General features: G+C 43.0%; 1 protein-coding gene and 2 pseudogenes across 1 annotated transcript; 1 reads left to right on the top strand and 2 right to left on the bottom strand.

Moving 5' to 3' along the window:
• On the bottom strand, positions 4,919-5,432 carry Gm18465 (predicted gene, 18465; annotated as a pseudogene).
• Gm6176 (predicted gene 6176) lies at positions 14,370-15,393 on the top strand. The gene has a single exon (XM_017312483.1). The coding sequence runs from the start codon at positions 14,370-14,372 to the stop codon at positions 15,273-15,275; it is 906 nt and encodes a 301-aa protein (XP_017167972.1). The 3' UTR covers positions 15,276-15,393.
• Gm18058 (predicted gene, 18058) lies at positions 16,932-17,741 on the bottom strand (annotated as a pseudogene).

Raw genomic sequence — 25,505 nt, 5'->3', positions numbered from 1 at the left:
CCCCCCTCCTCCCAGCCCCCCGCACACAGATTCTTTCCCCATTTTCCCCTCTCCTTCTCATCTGAGAAGTAGGAGCCCCTCTCTGAACCCCGGAATCAGAATTCTTAAAATCAAATGACACTGGCTAAAGGGATCATGGCTGTAGAAGGATGACCCTGGGTCTTCAATAGAAACTTAACTCCACTCTTTAACTCTCTAATTCTTTGATGTTTAAAGATGATTTCTTGGTTTTATTTTACATGCATTGGTATTTTGCTTATATGTATGTCTGTGAGAGGGCATCCGGTTACCCAGAACTGGAGTTCCAGACAGGTGTGAGCTGCCCTGGGGGTGCTGGGAATTGAACCCAGGTTTTCTGGAAGAGTATCAGTGCTCTTCACTCCTAACCCATTTCTCCTAATTTTTTGATGTATATACAATTTCTAGCAATGCTCCTTTACTAATGCCCCAGAGTCCATGTCATCTCTGTCTTCCTTTCTTTACTTTCCATATTTCCATTTCCATATTTTCCCTTCATTTCAGTTTAGCTAGATGTATTATGTTGAGCTTTTAAAATATTATGGGTTTATGTTTGTTCACTTCCAATTTTATTTACTTAAAAATTGATCCAAGAAAGTCTCTCATGTGGCTCAGGTTGGTCTTGATGTTTCTGAAGAGCTGAAGATGACTTTGAACTCCTGATTCCCCTTCCTCTCATTAAGGGCTGGGCTCGCAGTTGTACAGCACCATCCCTGGGATTGCAGAGGACGTACACCACTGTTCTTGGTTTATGCAACACTTGGAACTTGAACTCAGGACCTCTTGCATACTGAGCAAGCACTCTACCAAGTTGCACTCCAACTCCTCCGTTTTTATTTTACTTACTCACTATTAATATTTCTTTCTCTTTGTTTTTTTTACTCGCTGTCTTAGACTTCTGTCTTAGTTAGGGTTTTACTGCTGTGAACAGACACCATGACCAAGGCAAGTCTTATAAAAAACACCATTTAATTGTGGCTGGCTTACAGGTTCAGAGGATCAGTCCATTATCATCGAGGTGGGAGCATGGCAGTATCCAGGCAGGCATGGCACAGGAGGAGCTGAGAGTTCTATGTCTTCATCCAAAGGCTGCTAATGGAAGACTGACTTCCAGGCAACTAGGGTGAGGATCTTATACCCACACCCACAGTGACACACCCATTCCAACCAGGTCACACCTATTCCAACAAGGCCACAACTTCAGATGATGCCACTCCCTGATCCAAGGATATACAAACCATCACATCCCACTCCCTGGTCCCCATAGTCTTGTTCAAAAACATGAGTCTATGGGGGCCATACTTAAACATAGCATAATGCAAAATGCATTTAGTCCAACTTTCAAAGTCCTCATAGTCTATAGCAGTTGCAACACTGTTAAAAGTCCAAAATTCAAGGTCTCTTCTGAGATTCATTCAACTTAATTAACTGTAATCCCCAAAGCAAGGAAGGAAACCAGCTGAGCAAATTCCAAACTCTCCATCTCCATGGCTGATGTCAAAGCGGTCTTCAGATCTCCACTCCTTTGTCATCTTTGTTGACTGCAACAAACTGCTTTCTCCTGGGCTGGTTCCACTCCCTGTTAGCTGCTTTCCTCAGCATGTATCCCATGGCTCTGGCATCTTTAACATCTTTGAGTCTCCAAGGCAATTTCAATGTTACAGCTTCTTATTTCAGTGCCTGGGATTCCACTTGATCTTTTGGAATCCTCCTAAGGGCTTGCATCACTTTTCCAGCTCTGCCCTCGGTAGCACTCTAAGCTCAGGTTGATCCACTCTACTAAGGCTGCTGTTCTTGGTGATCATCCCATGGTACTGACATCTCCAATACACTGGGGTGTTCCACTCCAACTAGGCTTCACCAATAGCCTCTCATAGGCTCTCTTCAGGGTGTCAAGCCTCAAATCCTTTGCATGACCCCTTCAGTCTTGGGCCATCAACTACAGCTGAGGCTTCACATTCTCCAATGGCCTTCCCTGGCCTCTCACAGTGCTAAGCCTCAGCTTCTCTCCATGATCCCTTCATTCCTGCACAAGCAGTACCACCTGAGTGACTCTTACACATTACCAAGTCCAGCCACAGAATGAGGTACAACCTTGGGTATCTCTGGAACACAGCTTCTTTGTGCTACCAGAAAACAATTTCCTGAAGATTTCACCTCAACAATGCTGGTCTCTTCTTAATCACCGCGAATTCTTTAGCTCCAGCTAACCAGCATCAATTTTCCCAGTAGTTCCTTCCATTCTTTACTCTAGAGTCAGAGCCACATGGCTGAAGCTGCCGAGTTCTGCTGCTTACAGGAACTAGAACATGATCCCCTTGTACTATTACATTATCACTAGCTTTATGTTTTCTAAATCCTTCAATGCCTAAGCTTGGCTATCCTGGTTCTTGCTCTGTAGATTGACCTTGAATGCAGAGATCAGCATGCTTGTCTCATGGGATTAAAGGTGTGTACCACCATACCTGGATCTAATTGAGCTGGGTAGAATCTTGCCCCAAGGTCCCACTCCCTTAATCTTTTATCTCCTAAAACACAAGATTTTGCATCATTTCACTTCCTGGTACCCCTTTAATACTCAAACCATATATTTTATATTTTTCCTTTCTAAGCTTGCTATGCTTGTTCAAACTTCTCTTCATAAGACTTAAACAGAGAACAAAGTCTCTGCTGGGCTTTTTTGAAACTTCTTTTGTCAATGCAATTAATACTAAGTCTCTTCACCTTAGCCTCAGGCAAACTTTTCAGACAAGGGCAAAAGTAGCCACATTCTTCACCAAAATACCACAAAACCAGTCTTTATGCCACATTCTGAAATTCTTCTCCTTTGAAATCTCTTGGGTCAGGTCAACACAGTTCAAATCACTCCCAGCAACAAAGTCTTCCATATTCCTACTAGGATGACCCATTAAGCCCCATTTAAAGCATTCCACTGCTTTCCAAATCCAAAATCCCAAAATCCACATTCTTTCAAATAAAAGCATGGTCAGGCCTATCACAGCAATACCCCACTCCCAGTACCAACTTCTGTCTTAGTTAGGGTTTTACTGCTGTGAACAGACACCATGACCAAGGCAAGTCTTATAAAAAACAACATTTAATTGTGGCTGGTTTACAGGTTCAGAGGTTCAGTCCATTATCATCAAGGTGGGAGCATGGCAGTATCCAGGGAGGCATGGCATAGGAGGAGCTGAAAGTTCTATGTCTTCATCCAAAGGCTGCCAGTGGAGGACTGACTTCCAGGCAACTAGGGTGAGGATCTTATACCCACACCCACAGTGACACACCCATTCCAACCATGTCACACCTATTCCAACAAGGCCCCAACTTAAGATGGTGCCACTCCCTGATCCAAGGATATACAAACCATCACACTGACTTATATTTTTTATTATTAAAATAATTCTCATTGTGTACATCCATTGTACATGGCTGTGTTACTAAGGGACATTTGTATGTGTAAAGGCTATTCCTGGTTGTCAAGTTGACTATATCTGGAATGAACCAAAATCCAGAATTGGAGGGCTCACCTGTGATCCAGATCTTGAGGCTAGAAGACACAAGTTTCTGACCTAAGTCTTGGCATGGAGATCTTGAGGCAAAATGACTATGAAAAGATTAGGCCAAGGCAAGATAGTACACACCTTTAATCCCAGGAGACTAAAGCCAGGAGATCTCTGAGTTCAAGGTCAGCCTGGTACAAGTCCCAAATCCAGACATGGTAGTACACACCTTTAATCTGGGCCACACCTCCTGAGGGAGACCTATATAAGTTCATTGGAAGAAGGGAGATTCACTCTTTGTTACCACTTGCATTTACTAGCCAACACATCTGTTGGAATCTACTTCTACTGAAAACAAGCTAAAACAACTAGCCTCGTGGGACTGAGCAACTACTAGATTCTTGGACTTCCAATTAACAGCTGACCATCATTGGGAAATTGGACTACAGATTGTAAGTCATTACAATAAATTCCCTCAATATAGAGAAACATTCCTTACATTCTCTGACTCTAGATAACCCTGACTAGTACAGTATGCAAGTATAGACTACATTAAACATATTTTCTCCCATACTGCCTTACCTTCCCTTCATTGCTTCTCTCCTGATTTTTTTTTTTTAGTGTCTCTTAAAGATTTTTCAGTTTTTAAAATTTTATGTGAGTGGATTTTTTGCCTGCCTATATGCCTATGTACTACATGAATTCAGAGTCTGCAGAGATCAGTAAAGAGTGGTTGATCCCCTCAGATTAGGGATACATATAGTTGTGAGCTGCCATATGAGTGCTAGGAATCGAATCTTGTTTCTCTCCTAGAACAGCAAGCGCTCTTAACTATGGAGACATGTCTCCTGGATTTTTAATTTTGTCTATTTATTTACTTATTTATTCACTTTATATCCCAATTGATGCCCCCTCCAACTGCCCCCCTCTCCTTCCAGTCCCCTATACTCCTCTCTTTCACCTCTGAAAAAATGGAAGCCCCTCCTGGGTACCAACCCACCCAGGCACCTTAAGTTACTGTAGCACTAGGCACATCCTCTCCCACTGAGGCCAGACAAAGCAGACCAGTTAGAGTAACAGGATTCACAGGCAGGCAGCAGAGTCAGACTAAGCCCCCACAAGACAAAGCTGCACATCTGCTACATATGTGTAGGGGTCTAGGTCCAGCCCTTGTATGCTCTTTGGTTGATGGCTCGTTTCTTGGAACTCCCAAGGGTACAAGGATAGTTGACTCTGATGGTCTTCTGTGGAGTCCCTGCCCCCTCCAGGTTCCCCAATCCTTCCCCCAACTCTTCCAGAAGACTTCCTGGGCTTGGTCTCATGTTTGGCTACGGGTCTCTACGTCTGTTTCTGTCAGCTGCTGGGTGGAGCCCCTGAGAGGACAATTATTCTAGGGTTGTGACTGTGAATCCATGCTGACAGATACAAACAACCTAAGGCTCCAAGATAAGAAGGCAGGCCTACAATGTGTCCCATTGATACTCTGAGGACTGCTCAGCACACCGCCCCACCCTAAACTGCAGGGGTTGCTTCTGCATTCATTTATCCAGGCCTGCAATGACAAATATAGCTGTCAACAGTGTCTTCACATGTTCTATCATTGTGACAAGGCTTTGACTAACAATGAGGTATCAAAGCCTCACAATGTGGCCCTGTGAATCTACTCCCCATGCAGTCACAGTAGTAGCTGTTTCTTCCATCCACACACAGATCCCTTGGAGATGTGGCTGACTGCTTGTTCATCAAAGTTGAGTTCACAGTGGTCTCCAAGAAGTCTAGGTGAACAATCACAGAAGTGAGCCCCAAGAGCATCCTGACACATGGGGCATCATGTAGACATGGCTGGGATCCACATCCATCAATTCCCAACTCATAGCTCACTGTAGAATACTCTTGAGGACCAACTCATGTGTCGCTTCACTGAAGTCTCCCAGAGTTTTAAATAGTGTGTGTGTGTGTGTGTGTGTGTGTGTGTGTGTGTATGGGGTGTGTTTGAACACTCTCATGTGGGTGCCTGAAGAGGCTAGAAGACAGCATTGCCTTCTCTGGATCTGCTGTTACAGATGATTGTGAGGGACCTGAGATAGATTTTGAGAGCTGAACCCTAGTCCTCTGCAAAAACAGCAAGTACTCTTAACTTCTGAGCCTTCCCTCCAGCCCTTTAAAGTAAAAATTTTACTTAGCATTCAAATAATAGGATTCATGATTACATTTTAAACACCTGTCATAACACTTTGCTTTGTCCGTCTTCCTCCTGCCACCCTCCTCCCTCCTCGTCTTTCTTCCACCACCCTCCTCCCTCCACATATTCCTCCTACCACCCCCTCCCTCTTCATCTTCCTCCCACCACCCTCCTCCCTCCTCATCTTCCTTCCACCATCCTCCTCCCTCCACATATTCCTCCCACCACCTTCCTCCCTCCTTCTATTCGTCCCACCTCCCTCCACCTGTTCTCCCCCATCACCCGCCTCTCTGCCACATTTTCCTCCCACCACCCCCTCCCTCCACACCTTCCTCCTGCCACTCTTCTCCATGCAACATGCTGCTTTTTTTCTATCACTTCCCTTAATTTAAATAATGCCTTCTATTTCCTTTCCTCTTTTTTATTGAAGAGATTTTTGGTTTTTTTTTTCTTCACATAACATGCTGATCAAGGTCTTCCTTCCCTCTACTCCTCCCATTCTCTCCCTCCCTCCTCCTCCACCTGAATCCACAGACTTCTAAGAGGTAAATAGTAAGATATGACAACATGAAATGTAATATGATTAAAATAAAAACCTATCATATTGGAGTTGGACAAGATAAACAAAGATAAGGAAGCCGGGCGTGGTGGCCAACGCCTTTAATCCCAGCACTTGGGAGGCAGAGGCAGATGGATTTCTGAGTTCGAGACCAGCCTGGTCTACAAAGTGAGTTCCAGGACAGCCAGGGCTACACAGAGAAACCCTGTCTTGAAAAACCAAAAAAAAAAAAAAACAAAAGAAAAAAAAAACCCATCCCATTCCTGAGCCAGGCGTGGTGGCACACACCAAAATAAAAACAATAATAATAATAATAATAATAATAATAATAATAATAAGGAAAAGTACCCAAAAGAAGGCATAAAAATAAGAGACACACTCATTCACAGACTCAGGATTCCCATAAAAATCCTAAATTGGAAGTCATAATGTATATGCAGAGGACCTGGTGCAAACCCGTGTGGGCCCTGTGCTTGCTGCTTCAGTATCTGTGAGCTCATATGGTCTTTGCTCCTGGTGATTAAGAGGGCCTTGTTTTCTTCTTGTCCTTCAATACCTGCTGGCTATTACACTCTTTATACCTCCACTTCCACAGGCTTCCCGGAGCCCTCAGGGAGGTGTTTAACAAAGACAATAGATTTAGGCTGAGTGTTTCAAGCTCTCTCACTCTTCATTATGTCTGGTTTATAATCTCTGTATTTTCCCCCATCTGCTGCAGGAGCAATTTTCTTTGGCATTGGCTGAGCAAAGTGCTGATCTGTGAGTATAGCAAAATGTCACTAAGATTAATTTTTTTTGCTACTTTTTTCTTTTGGACTAGTATTATTTTGTTTTATGCTAGGTTCCTTGGTTATCCAGTCTCAGGTATCTAGCCACCCAACCAGAGTTGGGTGTGAGTTCCTTCTTCTAGAGTGAGCCTTAGGTCAAATCAGATACTGATTGGTTACTCCTACAAACTTTGTGACACTATTTCACTCGTGTATTTTGCAAGCGGGGCATCATTGTAGATTGGAGAGTTTGTGGCTGACTTGGTGTTTGTTTTTCTTTTGGTAGCATGCACAGGATCTTCCTGTACCAAAGGCAATAGAACATAGGGTTAAAGGCTCTATGTAGGCATATCAGCTTGGCTCCTCCATGTTCATTGAGTTGCTTAGTTTGTTTCAGAAATGGTCTTAGCTGTCAGCAAGCTATAGTCCTGGAAATAGCCTGGGTTTTTTTAGGGATTCTCACAGGATAGCTCTGAACAAGACAATTAGATATAACCTTATCCCAGGACAGGAAACTTCATTTAGTGAGAAGAGATGGCAAGTGAGGCTCTATCTCTCCCATTATTTAATAATTTCATTTAGAGCACACTTATATATGTATATATTTTAGGAAGCTTCTGTTGTACAGGTTTCCATACTACCCCTCAAATGGCCCTTATGTTAGCTGTCTCTCCCCTCCACTTCCCCACTTGATCTTCCATTCCAGTCCCCCTTCAATGATAGCTATTCTATTTCTCTTTCCTAACAAGATCTACATGTACCCCCATTGTCTCTTACTCTGTATCCAATTTCTGTGGTTCTATTGATTGTAGCTAGTTTAACATTGATTCAACAGGTAATATCCACATATACTGGAACATGTAAGATTTATCTGAGTGGTTTATCCCATGCAGGAGGGTTTTTTGTTTTTGTTTTTGTTTTGTATTACCTGTGTCACAATGACACTTTTTTTTAATGTTTTTTCGAGACAGGGTTTCTCTGTATAGCTCTGGCTGTCCTGGAACTCACTTTGTAGACCAGGCTGGCCTGGAACTCAGAAATCTGCCTGTCTCTGCCTCCTGAGTGCTAGGATAAAGGTGTGTGCCACCATGCCCAGCCCTACAGTGTTTTTAATGGCTAAAATCCACAAACAAGGCTGGTGAGATGGCTCAGTGGGTAAGAGCACCCGACTGCTCTTCCAAAGGTCCAGTGTTCAAATCCCAGCAACCACATGGTGGCCCACAACCATCTGTAACAAGATCTGACGCCCTCTTCTGGAGTGTCTGAAGACAGCTACAGTGTACTTATATATAATAAATAAATAATTCTTTTAAAAAAATCCACAAATATCTATACCAAGTTATTCCACCAATCTGGACTTTAGAATAGGGGATTCCTTAGGAACATATCTTTGTTTGTTTCCATAGCATGAAGGGCCTAGCTTAACACTTCTGGACTCCAACTTTCTCTGTGGTGAGAAACGGGGTAAATGATTTTTTGGTGAAGATGTGACAAAGTCTCTTCCTCTGAGCCCCATAGATGGTAGTCACCCTGGAGTGTCCTGGGAAACAGAGCATTGTGTCACAGCATCCCAGTGTCCCTCACAAGCTACCATTTTATTCTTATTACTCTGAATCTAAAAATAAAAGAACTGATGTTTTTGAAATGAGTTAGACAGGTTCTATAAACCAACACTTATTACAGAATGCTTGTGTCCAAGTAAAAGGAGAACCATGTTATCCACGCACTAATATATGAATGTTAGTGTGTGCCAATTAGTTTTTGGAAACTTGACACCAGCTAGATAAATATGGGGAAGAAGAAGGAACCTAATTCGTTTGTAGGTAATTCTATGGGGGAGCACATGATTGATTTATGTCTCTGGATACGAGGCCATGGCTGTATATATGTATATATATGCAGGCTCAGTCAAAGTAAGCAGCTTTACTCCATGACCTCTACCTCAGTTCTGGCCTCAAGAGTCCTGTCTTGAGTTCCTGCCCGACTTCCACTCATGTAGGCTATGATTGGGAAGTGAAAGCCAAATAAACCCTTTCTTCCCCAAGTTGCATTTCTTTGTGGTGTTTTGAATCCCAGCAAGATAAAGCACACTAATAGAGTGTGCACGCCCAGTGAAGGATAGCACTCTGCAGCCTGGTGGGATTCAGATGACTTCACTTAGTATTATGAAAGTGGGAAGGGTCTTTATTGGGGTTTGGATATGGTAATGGCTATTCCTGGTGGTCACGTTGACTATATCTGGAATAAACCAAAATCCAGAATTGGAGGGCTCACCTGTGATCCAGATCTTGAGGCTGGAAGACACAAGTTTCTGACCTGGATCTTGGCATGGAGATCTTGATGCAAAGTGACTATGAAAAGATTAGGCTAAGACAAGATAGTACACACCTTTAATCCCAGGAGACTAAAGCCAAGAGATCTCTGAGTTCAAGGTCAGCCTGAGATAAATCCCTGTTCCAGGGATTGTAGTACACACCTTTAATCTTGGCCACACCTTCTGAGGGAGACCTACATAAGGACGGTGGAAGAAGGAAGATTCACTCTTTTTAACCACTTGCATTTACTTGCCAGCATACCTGTTGGAATCTACTTCAACAGAAGACCAGCTGAAACAACTAGCCTCATGGGACTGATCAACTACTAGATTCTTGGACTTCCCATTCACAGCTGACCATTGTTGGGAAGTTAGACTACAGACTGTAAGTTGCCATAATGAATTACTTCAATATAGAAAGACATTCCATATGTTCTGTAACTCTAGAGATTCCCCAAGCAATAGAGATATCAACTATCCAAGAAAGGGTCCTGAGTTTGAACATTGGTCCCTAGCATGTGGCCCTGTTGGTCCAGTTGCCAAAAATCTTGAAAATATAGCCTGGCAGATAGAGTTGGTCATAGGGGGTAGGGTTGTGAGTCCTGTGTCCACTCTAACACAGGGATCGGCTGCTTGAGAAGGTAGGACAAAGGGAGTTTGTGCTAGTCCCATGCCATTGCTGAGTGGGTATTGGGCTGTGGGAAACTACAGTCTGAGGTGCGTGGCAGTCACAGCTGGCTTGAAGGTCCCTGGGCCTGAGAAGAGGCTAGAGCCATGGAGTTCCCAAATTCTTGGACACTCCAGCACCTCTGCAAATAGAGGAAGATCTGAGAACAGAATCTGGGCCTGTGGGATGGAGCTAGCCCTGGGCTGTGCGTGGGAAAGGGGAGAGCTCTGGCTGGTCCATTGTGGAGAGTCCTTGGCTTGAGAGAGGCCAACTTGACTTGGTGGCAGTTGTGGTTGAGAATGCAAATAGACTTTCTACAGGAAATTAGACAGTGGCTCTATAGGCAAGGGCCATCTCTGTGGCTCCCCACAGTGGATCCCAATGAAAAGAGGCAGTCCATGGTGTTAAGGTATTTATTGTCATGGCAGAAATTGAATGAGTAAAACCATACCCCACTTCTCAGGATGGGCCTGAGATTAAATACCATTTGCTGGGAGGAATGTCTGAGAAGGAAAGCTTATTGGCTAAGAACTCAAGGCCTCTAGGTACCTCATTAGAATGGAGATCTGTCTTGAGTCTAAGTGACCACAGGTCACATCTCTTTTCCTATTAACTTGGTCTGAGATGTTCAGGCTACATGTGGAAGGGCTTTGGGCATTGCCCTTACTTTACTGATAAACACAATTCTATAAGGGCCTGCATCTAGTGACAAGGGCCAGGTGCCTGCTGCAGGCAAAGTTCCTACCATCCCTTCAATGTCTCTGGGCTTCTAGCCTTAGCCCAACTGAAGGCCAGGCTAACTTTCATGGTCAAATTCCTCACAATAAGGGATCTAGGGACTACTAACTAGGTGTAACCTTCTTCAGGTGTTTCTACTGCCCCACTAACCAGCCTTTCCTGTCCTGAGGACAGAATGTGAAAGAAACCAGTGAACTGTGCCCTACCATCATTGGTCCATTTTACTTCTGACCTCAAAAGGAGCCATTGGGAGGTCATTGACCTGCTCACTTAAGCTCTGGCTAAGGCTGCCTCCTGTCCTTACAGTGACTGAAGTAGCTGTTGGTTGGTAGAGAGCATTTGGAGTTCTAGGCTGTTGAGCCACTGCGCTTGGATCTTCGTGTATTGTTGAATCTGAACATAGTGAGTTTTCTTTTAAATCCTTAGGTTTCAGTTTAGAGGTTACTGGGTTGTTTGTTTGCTTGTTTGTTTGTTTTTTAAAGGTGTATTTATTTTATATTTGTGAGTGCACTGTAGCTATAAAAATAGTTGTGAGCCTTCATGTGGTTGCTGTAAATTGAATTTTTAGGACCTCTGCTCACTCTGGTCAGCCCCACACACTCATCCCTGCTCATACTGGTCCAAGGATTTATTTATTATTATACATAAGTACAGTGTAGCTGTCTTCAGATGCACCAGAAGAGGGCATCAGATCTCATTACAGGGGGTTGTGAGTCACCATGTGATTGCTGGGATTTGAACTCAGGGCCTTCAGAAGAGTCCTCTTACCCACTAAGTCATCTTGTCATCCCGAAGTTTCTGTTTTCTGCTTTTATACTAACTCTCTCTTCCAGTCCTTTGTTGGTTCGTATGATTGGAAGAATTTATATCTTCTTTGTTCTTTAGTTTTTTGACTTTGTTTTAAAATGTTCTATTTTACATGGCTATATTCCTTTCACTATTTTGGAACATTAGTTTATGTTAACTACACAACATGTTCATTCTCAGTGATATTTCCATACATGTACATGAAGAACATTGATCACATTCTCCTCCCCATCACACTTTCTTATGCCTGCCCCATCCAAGTCTTTCACTGTTTCCCTGTTTTGTTCACACCCTTACTTTCCAAGTAGAGGCCACATCACATCAAGTCCTCCTGTTCAGAGGACTGACAGGATTGGATGGTCTCTTAAGCAAGGGCACCAATGTGTCTCTGCTTTAGCAGAAAGATTCCTCCTGGCTGGTTATCTTCTGATCTTCCTGGAAGTTCAAACATCATTACTCCATGCAAGGAGCAAAGGCAATGCTCAGATCCTATTCTGTTGATTCTATTTAAGGAAGTGGGCAGCTGAAAAGGTTCAAGGCCAGAACAAATGTAAGTCTAAAAGGAGCCACAACTATACTTCCTTGAAGAACTTTCCTTTGTGGAAGATAAAATTGCTTGTCCCTGAACCTACTTGGGTCCCTCTGTCTGCAGCTGTCATCCCATGATGTATCTTCTGTCTTAAGTAGAGCAAATGTGCTATGAAAGCTAGTGTCTTCTCAGGCATAGGAGATGGGGGCAATAGTAATTTTGAAGCAAAGAATCAAGTCTGTGCCCTTGAGTCCCACTGGCCAAAGAACTCAAAAACATGTTGAGGAACAAAAGCTGCCTACTGCTTGGATGGTGTACCTCTCATTTCACAGAACTCCGTTACAAACTCCTGTCCCTTTGGAAAAACAGAGGGGAATTGTTACTGTCTCTGGATCCTGGGCTATGGTGAGAAGTCTCAGGCCTAATGGAGAACATGGGATGAATGTTATCATCTTCCTCTAAACCTCACAGGTGTTAGTCTCAAACCCTGGGTTACCATAGAAAACAGTATTTTGTTCTAACTACCAATGTAGTAAATAGCTACCATCCTTTAGCACCTATGAATGTGTGTTTAAAAAAAATTAATAATTGAATCCTTTTAGTGTACACATGAGTTATTACAAAGTTGTCATGAAGGCTAGGGTCTAAGTGAAAAGCTGAACACTGTCCATCTGTAGCCAATGAATGCCAGAATCCATAACTGAGGGAGGACCAAAGCTCTGGAGCCCATCATCAGTCTTAGGACTCCTTGTTAACAAGGGGAGATTCCTTGTTAAAGTTGGGGTGTCAAAAGTTCCACAAAGTGTCAAGTTGTTTGAACATTGTTCCTACCTGTTTGCATAGCTTAGGGAAAATTATGAAACTTCGGCAGTGGACCTAGCAGGACGAAGGGTCACTGGGCAACACTGGGGACAGATATTTGAGTGTAACCAGCCCTCTACTGCCCCAATGACCAAGATCAGACATCCTGTCTTTCAAGAAAGAATGTGGGGAAAGCCAGTGGGTTGTGCCTGGACACCATTGATCAATTTCATGGTTTGACAACACCAGGAGCCATTGTAAGGAATGATAGACACCTGTCCACTTACAGCTCTGAATGAGGCTGCTTCCTGTCATTACAGGACAGAAGCTGTAAGTTGATTGGAAAGCAACTGGCGTTCAATGATGCTGAGCGATTAGACTTGGACTTCAGGAGCTTCAGATCCCAAAATAGTGAGTTTCTCTACACTTTGGTGACTATGATAGGCTTTTGTGGTTATGGTTTGTGTGTTTGATGGCTTGATTTATGTGTTTACTTTTCAATGTTCTTTATTATCTTCTATTTTACTTTTTAAAGTTACATTTGATAAATTAGAATATTTTATGTCTTCAATAATGTGCTTGAGTATTTTGCCTCCATGTGTGTCTGAGCACCACCTTCCTGGTCTCTGCTATGGAGGTCAGAAGAGGGAGTCAGAGTTTTCTGGAACTGGATTTATAGATGGTTGTGAGCCTCTTGTCAAACACCCGGAATTAAAGCAATAACATGTTCATATACCATACCTAGGTTTTAAACCAAACGAAGCTCTCACTACAACTGCCTGTAGTTCTACTCCAGAGAATCTGATGCCCTCTTCTGACCAACAAGGTTCATAAATAACATTATATAGAAAGATTTGTATCAGTATTTTAAGTGGCATGTAGTGATGGTGAGTCTGCTGTATAAGTGGCCTTAGAGGCCAGAGGTGTAAGATTGAGAGCTGGACTTAGGGCAGTTGTGGGCCATCTGACCTGGGTCTTGAGAACCAAGTGCAGGTCCTCTACAGGAGTAGCTGACATTTTGGACTCCAGAGCCAGCTCTCCAGCCTGGACACTGTGGGTGTTGGAGTGTCTGTTTGTTGTCTTATGCACTCCTCTAGAACCTGATTTTCTTGGTGCACTGGCTCTCAGTGTGTGCTGAGACCAGGGGAGAGGATGGTTCTTTCCAATGAGCAGCTCTTACTGTTCGTGATCCCTTGTTTTGTTCTATCAGTTTGCACTTGGTTGCTGTCAAACTGATCTATGTCATAGTTTGTGTCTACTGCTTTAGAAGGTGCTTTGCTCTTCTCTTCCCAAGCATTCCAAATACCTGATTAGGTTGTCTGACATGTTTCTGGCATTTTTCTTGTCTTTTGGAGGTAAGAAGATTTAAATGTAAAAATTCTCTTCAGCCTGATTTTAAATGGTTTGTTTTTGTTTTGTTCCTCTTTTTTTTTTTTTTACTTTCTCGTTGCAAGTTTGGTTCTAGGCAAGTCATAGAGGGCCTGATGACGGAGCAGGATCTGAAGATGATGGAGCAGGATCTGAAGGCCTGCTACTCAATTGAAGAGAACTTCGACACTAACTATAAGATGCTGAACACACTGGGTGAAGGAAAATTTTCAGTGGTGAAACGAGCCTTCCATGTCCCCACAAGTACCTCTGTGGCTGTAAAAATTCTCCAAAACACCAAGGAGTACACCTCACCCATCTGCAGGGAAGCCAGGATTATGAAATCACTTAGCCATCCTAACATTATCAAGCTGTTTCATGTGGTCCAGAGAAGAGAGACTACCTACCTGGTGATGGAGTATGCCTCAGAGGGAGAGCTACAAGATCGCATCATCAAAGTGGGGTCTTTAGAGGAGAGCGAGACTCGAAGGTTGTTTGCCCAGATAGTACATGCGGTGCAGTACTGCCATGACCATCACATTGTCCATAGAGACATAAAGGCCAGCAACATCTTGATCAACTACAGGGGAAATGCCAAGCTGTGTGATTTTGGCTTGGCTGCTGAAGTGATTCCTGGACAAAAGCTGGCAGGTTTCTGTGGCACGCTGCCCTACTGTGCCCCGGAACTCTTGCAAGCAGAGAAATATGAGGGCCCCCCTGTAGATATCTGGAGTTTAGGGGTCCTCCTGTTCCTCATGGTATCTGGGAACTTGCCTTTCCAAGGCAGGTATTTTGTGGACTTAAAGCAGGAGATCATCTCTGCAAACTTCAGCATCCCTTCCCATGTTTCCATTGATATTCTCAATGTCATCATTGAACTGCTGATGATCAATCCCAGCAGGAGGCCAACCATCCACCAAATCATGAGGCACCCCATGATCAGGGGCAGTGAGGCATGTTTACCACCTACTTCCACACAGATTTCCCAGGCACCCCAAGCCACAGCATTGTCAGGACCATGAGAGTCATCACATAGAAGCCTGACAGGAATATGTCCTCCTGCAGTCCCCAAGAGGAGCTCTGTGGATACCTGCAGCCACCTAAGAGTGTAGGTGTTCCAGGATCCTCCTCTGGGGATATCTTAGAGAAAGAGACCCTCATGGAAAAAAGAACCTCACCCAGGAAGAGGACATCAAACAAGAAGAGGTTGTCCATCAGAAAGTTGCTGTCATTTGAGAAGAACCCATTATTGGTGGCCAGCCTCAGGATGGAGGTGGAGCCACCCTGCTACATCTACTCTAGTAGTGACTCACTTGACAGGCTTAGAAACCTGGAAGCAGTCCTGAGGCAAAGAGTTTCACGGAAACTTAGTCTCCTGGAACCATAGCATCCCGTATAATAAATGCTCCAAACTTGTCCTTGCGAATGGATCTGTGTGTTTTCTTTCAGTATTGTTTTATTATAGGTGCCTCCAAGCAATGACTTGCTCAATATCTAAGCCAAATCGAACTTTGCTCCCTGGCCTTCAACAATGCCCTAGTCTTGAGCTGGCCCTGGGCTTGGAATTCAGTAAAAATGTTGCCCATTCAGTGACATTCAGAATTGCCTCTAGTATTGTAAGAGAGATAGTGAAAGAAATCAGGCATTACTATCTACTACATAGAGCTAGAAATCTCAGGGCAAGCTTAACAATGTAAGTTTAGAATTCTTATTATAGTTATGTATGGCATACTACATTACTTATTAGTAGAAAGTCCCCCCAATACTATCACTTAGAATAAAAGCCAAGCTGTTCCCATATACAGGAATTTACAATGGTTTAGGAAGTAGATCGGGCTGTGGTTTTAGAGTATTGCATTATTGATGAGAAGGTTAGCTAGAGCGGAACTCCCTAATTAGAACCATGACTTGGGCATGAAAGCCCTTGCCTCGAGAGTGTAAAGACCTCAAACACTTGGCTTCTAAGAATATAGCTGATCTTAGATAGAGAGGACTTTGTCTCAATTGTTTTATTGCCCAGTTCCTGCCAGTTTTTATGTTTGCATTTCTCTGTTCTGTGTAAAAGTCATTAAGCATCCGGTAACCTCATTGTACCTTGCCGATGTGTCACCTAATTCCCCTATTTTCTTCTGTATTAAAAGTCTGGTACTCAATTTGACAAATTACATTCAGATAGCACACTCCCTTGTGTTCGTATTTGTTTGTCATCCAGGCCAACTCCATGCCCACTGATAACTGGAACCCCGAGTTTCACCCTTGGATCTAGGACCCAAGTGAGGTTCATCTGCAGCACTTCCCCTTGTATCTGGTGACACCATTGGAAGGAAATAAGGAAGATAACCATGAACTGTCTCTGAAATCTGTGCTGCTGCCTGCCATTAACAAAGAGAAGGAGTTTTGTTTTTAATTTTTAACTCTCTATCATTTTTATTTGTATAAATATTTTATCCCACCTGCTAATTAGGCAACTCCCAAGGCTGAGTGGCTCTGCCCGACTACTCCAACTTCTTGGGATTCTGTAATGTTCTTGCAAAGTGAGGAATCCTGACCAGAGGCAGGGGCACTATAGTCTTTGGATTCTTTAATGAAAACAGATCAGACTTTCCTCCTTGCTCAGCCTCCAGAGAGGTACCAGCTAGGTCTGGGGATAGCAATGTCAGTCTGAGCCATCTACACTGGGAGTAGCTCAGCACCGTGTCACTGGGTTCCTCAATAGCCAGGACCTGGTACACCATGTCTCAGGCAGCAATTCATGCCAGTACAGCCTTCAGCCCTTGAAAGGCTGCTGTGCACACAGAGATGAGTTGGTAACCACAGTCTTACTGAGGCCAGGACTATCTGGAAAGGCATTCGGGGTACCCAAGTCAAGCAGCACATAGAGGTCAGGTTCAGAGTCAAATTGTTCACCTTAGCTAGGTCCTTCACATTCAGGAAGCCTTTAGAAACGTCCCTATTAGTTCCTGAAAAACAAAACAAACAGTAAACATGATGGAAAAAATGGCACAGCAGAAGGGTGCTCTTCTCCTTCCCTCCCCTTTCCACAGTTCCTCCCCTTAGATAACCAGGTAAGGCTAAGCCTATAGTAACACTGGTCCATTCTCTCTCCTATTGGACTTTGGAATTTTCAGGACTGACTCTCTACCTACACAAAGGGCATTGAAGTTAGAGCTCACAGTCCTGGTCTGGAAAGGAGTCTCACCTGCATGGTTGATGAGCAGCAGGCTTTACATCAGCTCAGTCTTAGGGAGCTCATGCCCAGAGCAGAGAAACTGCTGCCCAATGGCCTTAGAGTCCAGATAGGGGGCTGTAAACACCACTCACAGGCCAGGCTGTTGCTTGGCCATCTCTGCCTTCAGTAACTGCAGCACTGAGTCACTGCTTGCACTTAGGAGCAATGAACCTGGAGACAACAACCAGGCCAGCTGTGGGGCCAGGGCTTTCCCCAAACCCTAGGTGGGACCCCTCAGCACACACACAGGGCAGCCCAGCCTACTTCCTCCAGGCCTGGAACTTAACAACAAAAGCATCTACTTAACTGGCATGGGGCAGCACCTCTCACTCCCCTTGGTCTGGGAGAGAGGAAATTCAGGCCAGCATCCACTTGGGTTGGGTAAAAAAGGTGACCAATAGCCAGGGAGGCTTGGCTCAGCAGGACATCCCAGTCCCCCAGAGCTTCCAGGTTCCCCTTGGGCTGCTTGCACAAGAAGATCAGTCCTTTCTGGGACACATGTTCCTAATCTCTAACCTGTTCCCAAATCAGCTTCCTCCTCCAGGGTTGGTTTGTCTTCATCCATAGGGGACATACCAGGAAGTGACCAGTGACTGCCTTGGATTAAGTCCTTGCCTGTGTAGAGCTTGTGGTCCCTTGCACTCTGAAGCCTTCTCTGGAAGAGCACAGCAGCTCTCCCAGGAGATGCTGGGCAGACAGAACAAATAAATGACACACGGGCCAAAAGAAAGGCTGAAAATCACAACAATCTCATGAACAAGACCCATCTTGAGTAAAAACACACCTTGATGCGCTGGGAACTGTGAACAGCAGCCTTATCTTGTAACCTGTCTCATGCATCTCAAAAAACACTTCATAATCTCAAACAAGACTTCTCAGAACTCTGGAGCTCTTGGAGGAGGATAAGGAGTGTAAGACATGGATTGCTTTGTTGCATGAGGTAAGCTAGAGTACATCCAAATTACAGGCATGCAGGTTACGGGCTAGCCCCTCTTTGTTTTAGAAAGTTACAAGTGTTAGGCCTAGTCACTTATCTGGGTCATATAGGGAGGCCAGCAATTGGAGGGGGCCACTCTCCAGTCCCAATTTTTTTTTACTGGCTGAGGCTTTTATCCTAGGCCAATGAGATAGGGATCAAGATGCAAGCTCTATAGGCCTATAGGAGGAGAGAACTGGACTTTCTCTATCTACGTTTAAAAAAAAAAAAACACTCTCAAATGTTGTCAAATCATCCCCTTAGCGATTCATGCCTTTTCTGTATGCCAAAGTTCCCTTTCTGCAGAATTGTATATTTAAAACTACTCAGTTATCACTAGTCTCTTGAATTTGTTAACTTATTTCCAAAAGGACCTTCAACAGATAAAGCAAGCTCAAGGTCAGCTACTCTATATGAGACCCTGTTTCAAGACAAAATGTAATGCAGGAAAGAAAAAAAGGTGGAGGTGGAGAGATAGCCCAGTCAGTCACAGGCTTGCCTTGATGAGTTTGAACCCCAGAACATGTGGGAAGCAGTTTCCACTGTGCCTGCTTGGCCTAACTGGTAAACAAGCAATATGCGCATGTGCAAGAGTGTGTTCACGCCGAGTCACTGCCCAAACCCGGGGTGTGCTGAGAGAGCAGCCAATCAGGTGTGGACACGCCGCACTGAGGTATATATAAGCAGCGCCTTTTTGGGGCTCGGGGTCTTCCTCTTCATGCTGAAGCTAGCGTAATAAAGCATTGCTGCAGAAGGATCCGGTTGTCCGCATGTGTTCTTGCTGGTGAGATGATAGCATGCAGGACAAGAACACACATTGAAAATGCTAGGTGTGCAACGAAAGAGTACACATGGAGGAATCCATGCTTCCAGCTACATATGTAGCAGAGGATGGCCTTATCTGGCATCAATTGTTGGAGAGGACCTTGGTCCTACAGAAGCTTGATGCCTCAATGTAGGGGGATGCTAGATTGGTGAGGCAGGAGTGTGTAAGTGGTTGGTGGAGCATTCTCAAACAGGCAAAAAGTGGGGCACGGAAAGGGTGGTTTGCAGAGGGGAATCTAAGAAAGGAAATATTGTTTAAAATGGAAATAAATAAATTAATAAAAAGGAAAAGAAGAGATAATGCTAGGTGGCTAGGCATGGTGCTTGCTTTTAATGTAGGACTCCAAAGGCTGAAGCAGGTTGATTTCTGAGTTCCAGGCCAGCCTGGTTTACAAAGCTAGTTCTATGACATCCAGGGCTCCACAGGGAAACCCTGTCTTGGCCAGACAGCAGTGATGCCTTTAATTCTAGCACTCAGGATGTAGAGGCAGGTGACCCTCTGAGTTTGTGGCCAGTCAGGTCTACAGAGTGAGTTCCAGAACACACAGAGCTACACAGAGGGAAACCTACTTACAAAACAAAACAAAACAAAACAAAACAAAACAAAACAAAAAAAAACACTTTTTAAAAGGAGGCCATGCATGAAATGAATAACAATAAACATTGTCCTCTGGCCTCCACCCCCTAAAACCTCTGAACACACCCAGTCACCCAGGTATAAACACACACATTAACATACTGAGGAAGAAAGCCAGGACAAGGAAAGTTTCTTAAACAAAAGTAGGCATAGAGAGTCTTGTTAGAGTCTTTTAAAAAAATTATTGCACATATGTGAGTACACTGTGGTTTCTTTCAGGAGGAGCAGAAGAGAAAATGTGATCCCATTACACATGGCTGTGAACCACCATGTGGTTGCTGGTAATTGAACTGAGGACCACTGGAAGAGCAGCCAGTGCTTTTAACCACTGAACTATCTTTCCAGCCTCTATATCTCCCTTTTTAAGGCTCTTTGAATGTCTTATTTATTTATTTATTTATTTATTTATTTATTTACTTACTTACTTACTTACTTACATATGTGTATGGGTGTTTACGTGCATGTATGTCTCCGCACTACTTGTGTGCAATTCATAGTGGAGACCAGAAGATGGCCTTAGCTTCTCCGGGGACTAGAGATATAGACAGTTGTGAGCTACTATGTAGGTAGTAGGTCTTGAATCCCAGTGCCCTGGAAGAAGCAACCAGCTGTTCTTCACTGCTCCCATGTCTTTCTGGCGCCCTGAATTCAAAGTTTGAATAATGTAACAAAATGGTAGGTCTTAGTATTGCTGCTTGAAATTCCATTAGTTAGGAAGCTGAGGCAGGAGAATCAGCTTCACTATGAGATCATGGAGCCAGCCTCAGCTACATATTAAATTCCAGGACAGCCTGAGCTATATCACTCTCTCCTCAAATTAAATCCCTCACAATCCTATACAGGGCTGTTAATCTAGGCCTACAGGATGTAGGAGCTATTTAGTTTTTTTATTCTTTTTCTTTTTTCTTTTTTGTTTGTTTTGTTTTGAGTCAGGGTTTCTCTGTGTAGGCTGGCTAGCCTGGAACTCACTCTGTAGACCATGCCAGTCTCAACCTTGGAGAGTTTCCTACTTCAGGCCCTGGAGTGCTGGGATTAAAGGCATGCACAACTACCACCATATGGCTGAAAGCAGTGTTTCTTAACATTTATTCTTCTGAGCTGCAGAGATGGCTCAGCCTTTAAGAGACTTGACTGTGCTGCAGATTGTGTTCCCAGCTCCCAGCAGTAGCTGTAACTGCAGTCCCACGAAACTTTCTGACCTCTAGAGTCACAAAGATGCATGCAGGTGAGCAATCATTCACATAAAATGAATAAAAATTTGAAATTAAATTAAATTTTATTTTAAAAATATAAACTTATTTTTATGTGTGTGATTCTTCTGTCTGTGTGTGTGTGTGATGTATATTTGCCACATGTGACTGGTTTCTACGGAGGTAAGTAAACAGCTCTTATTCCCTAGAACTGAAGTTGCAGATAGTCATGAGTTGTCATGTGGATGCTGATAATTGAACTTGGGTCCTATACAAGATCGGCCAATAAATTTTTTTCTTTTTTTTTTCAATTTTATTAGGTATTTTCTTCATTTGCATTTCAATTGCTATCCCAAAAGTCCCCTATACCGTCCCTGCTCCCCCCCTGCCCTGCTCCTCTCCCCACCCACTCCCACTTCTTGGCCTTGGTGTTTCCCTGTACTGGGGCATATAAAGTTTGCAATACCAAGGTGCCTCACTTCCCAATGATGGCCGACTAGGCCGTCTTCTGCTACATATGCAGCTAGAGACACAAGCTCTGGGGGTACTGGTTAGTTCATATTGTTGTTCCACCTATAGGGTTGTAGACCCCTTCAGCTCCTAAGGTACTTTCTCTAGCTTCTCCATTGGGGGCCCTGTGTTCCATCCTTTAGATGACTGTGAGCATCCTCTTCTGTATTTGCCAGGCACCGGCATAGCCTCACAACAGCTATATCAGGGTCCTTTCAGCAAAACCTTGCTGGCATAGGAAATAATGTCTGCGTTTGGTGGCTGACTATGGAATAAATCCCCGGGTGGGGTAGTCTCTAAATGGTCCATCATTTTGGCATAGCTCAAAACTTTGTCTCTTTAACTATTTCCATGGGTATTTTATTCCCTATAAGGAGGAATGAAGTATCTAAACATTGGCCTTCCTTCTTCTTGATTTTTTGTGTTTTGCTTATTGAATCTTGGTAATTTTAAGTTTCTGGGATAATATCCACTTATCAGTGAGTGCATATCAAGTGACTTCTTTTGTGATTGGGTTACCTCCCTCATGATGATATGTTCCAGGTATATCTACTTGCCCAAGAATTTCATAAATTCCTTCTTTTTAATTGCTGAGTAGTACTCCATTGTGCAAATGTACAACATTTTCTGTATCCATTCCTCTGTTGAGGGACATCTGGGTTCTTTCCAGCTTCTGGCTATTATAAATAAGGCTGCCCTGAACATAGTGGAGCATGTGTCCTTATTACCAGTTGGGACATCATCTGGGTATATGCCCAGGAGAGGTATTGCTGGATATTACTGTAATACTATGTCCGATTTTCTGAGGAACTGCCAGACTGATTTCCAAAGTGGTTGTACAAGCTTGCAATCCAACCAACAATGGAAGGAGTGTTCCTCTTTCTCCACATCCTCGCCAGCATCTGCCGTCACCTGAATTTTTTACCCTACCCATTCTGACTGGTGGGGGTTATCTGAATTTCTGGAGTCAAGCTTCTTGTGTTCTTTGTATAGGGGATATTAGTCCCCTATCAGATTTAGGATTGGTAAAGATCCTTTCCCAATCTGTTGGTGGCCACTTTGTCTTATTGACAGTATATTTTACCTTTCAGAAGCTTTACAATTTTATGAGGTCCCATCTGTCGATTGTTGATCTTACAGCACAAGCAACTGCTGTTCAGCTCAGGAATTTTTCCCCTGTACCCATATCTTCAAGGCTTTACTCCACTTTCTCCTCTATAAGTTTCAGTGTCTCTGCTTTGTGTGGTCTTTGATCCACTTAGACTTGAGCTTTGTACAGGGAGATAAGAATGGATCAATTTGCATTCTTCTATATGATAACCGCCAGTTGTGCCAGCACCATTTGTTGAAAATGCTGTCTTTTTTCCACTGGATGGTTTTGGCTCCCTTGTCAAAGATCAAGTGACCATAGGAGTGTGGATTCATTTCTGGGTCTTCAATTCTATTCCATTGATCTACCTGTCTGTCTCTGTACCAGTACCATGCAGTTTTTAACACAATTGCTTGGTAGTACAGCTTGAGGTCAGGCATGGTGATTCCCTCAGAGATTCTTTTATTGTTGAGAATATATTTTGCTATCCTAGGTTTTTTGTTATTCCAGATGAATTTCCAAATTGACCTTTCTAACTCAGTTAAGAATTGAGTTGGAATTTTGATGGGGTTTGCATTCGATCTGTAGACTGCTTTAGGCAGGATGGCCATTTTTACTATATTAATCCTGCCAATCCATGACCATGGGAGATCTTTCCATCTTATGAGATCTTCTTCAATGTCTTTCTTCAGAGACTTGAAGTTTTTGTCATACAGATCTTTCACTTCCTTAGTTACGGTCACTTCCTTAGTTACGGTCACAAGGTATTTTATATTTTTTGTGATTATTGAGAAGCATGTTGTTTCCCTAATTTCTTTCTCATCCTATTTATCCTTTGGGTAAAGAAAGGCCACTGATTTGTTTGAGTTAATTTTATATCCAGCTACTTCACTGAAGCTTTTTATCAGATTTAGAAGTACTCTGGGGAATTTCTATGATCATTTCTATAAACTATCATATCATCTGCAAATAATGGAATTTTGAAGTCTTCCTTTCCAATTTGTATTCCCTTGATCTCTTTTTGTTGTCTAATTACTCTGGCTAGGACTTCAAGTACTATATTGAACAGGTAGGTAGAAAGTGGACAGCCTTGTCTAGTCCCTGATTTTACTGGGATTGCTCCTAGCTTCTCTCCATTTACTTTGATATTGGCTAGTGGTTTGCTTTATATTGCTTTTATTGTGTTTAGGTATGGGCCATGAATTCCTGGTCTTTCCAAGACTTTTATCATGAATGGGGGTTGGATTTTGTCAAATGCTTTCTCAGCACTTAATGAGATGATCATGGGATTTTGTCTTTAAGTTTGTTTATATAGTGGATTACATTGATGGATTTCCGTATATTAAACCATCCCTGCATCACTGGGATGAAGCCTCCTTGGTCATGATGGATGATCATTTTGATGTGTTCTTGGATTCGGGTTGCAAGGATTTTATTAAGTATTTTTGCATCAATATTCATAAGGAAAATTGTGATGAAGCTCTCTTTCTTTGTTGGATTGTTGTGTGGCTTAGCTATTAGAGTAATTGTGGTTTCATAGAATGAATTGTGTAGAGTACCTTCTGTTTCTATTTTGTGGAATATTTTGAGGAAACTGGAATTAGGTCTTCTTTGAATCTCCGACAGAACTCTGCACTAAACCCACCTGGTTCTGGGCTTTTTTTGGTTGGGAGACTATTAGTGACTGCTTCTATTTCTTTAGGGGATATAGAACACTTTAGGTCAATAATCTGATCCTGATTTAACTTTGGTACCTGGTGTCTGTCTAGAAATTTGTTCATTTCAATCAGGTTTTGCAGTTTTGTTGAGTATAGCCTTTTGTAGAAGGATCTGATGGTGTTTTGGATTTCCTCAGTATCTGTTGTTATGTCCCCCTTTTCATTTCTGATTTTGGTAATTAGGATGCTGTCCCTGTGCCCTCTAGTGAGTCTGGCTAAGGGTTTATCTATCTTGTTGATTTTCTCAAAGAACCAGCTCCTGATTTGGTTGATTCTTTGTATAGTTCTTTTTGTTTCCACTTGGTTGATTTCAGCCCTAAGTTTGATTATTTCCTGACGTCTACTCCTCTTTGCTTCCTTTCGTTCTAGAGCTTTTATGTGTGCTGTCAGACTGCTAGTGTATGCTCTCTCTAGTTTCTTTTGGGGGGCACTCAGGGCTATGAGTTTTCCTCTTAGGACTACCTTCATCGTGTCTCATAAGTTTGGGTATGTTGTGGCTTCATTTTCATTAAAAAGTCTTTAATATATCTCTTCATTTCTTCCTTGACCAACTTATCATTGAGTAGAGTGTTATTCAGCTTCCAGGTCAACATTGTATTTTTAATATTTATGTTGTTATTGAAGATCAGTCTTAGTCCTTGGTGATCTGATAGGAAGCATGGAATAATTTCAGTATTTTTGTATCTGTTGAGGCCTGTTTTGTGACCAATTATGTGATCAATTCGGAGAAGTTACCATGAGGTGCTGAGAAGAAGGTATATCCTTTTGTTTTAGGATAAAATGTTCTGTAGATATCTTTTAAATCCATTTGTTTCATAATTTCTGTTACTTTCACTGTGTCTCTGTTTAGTTTTTGTTTCCAAGATCTGTCCATTGATGAGAGTGGGGCATTGAAGTCTCCTGCTATTATTGTGTGAGGTACATTGTGTTCTTTGAGCTTTACTAATGTTTCTTTAATGAATGTGGCTGACCTTGTATTTGGAGCATAGATATTCAGAATTGAGAGTTCCTCTTGGAAGATTTTACCTTTGATGAGTATGAAGTGTCCCTCCTTGTCTTTTTGATAACTTTGGGTTG

Source organism: Mus musculus, chromosome 7 (genome assembly GCF_000001635.26).
Source record: "Mus musculus strain C57BL/6J chromosome 7, GRCm38.p6 C57BL/6J".
NCBI lineage: Eukaryota > Metazoa > Chordata > Mammalia > Rodentia > Muridae > Mus > Mus musculus.
This window is presented reverse-complemented; position numbering and strand designations above follow the sequence as displayed.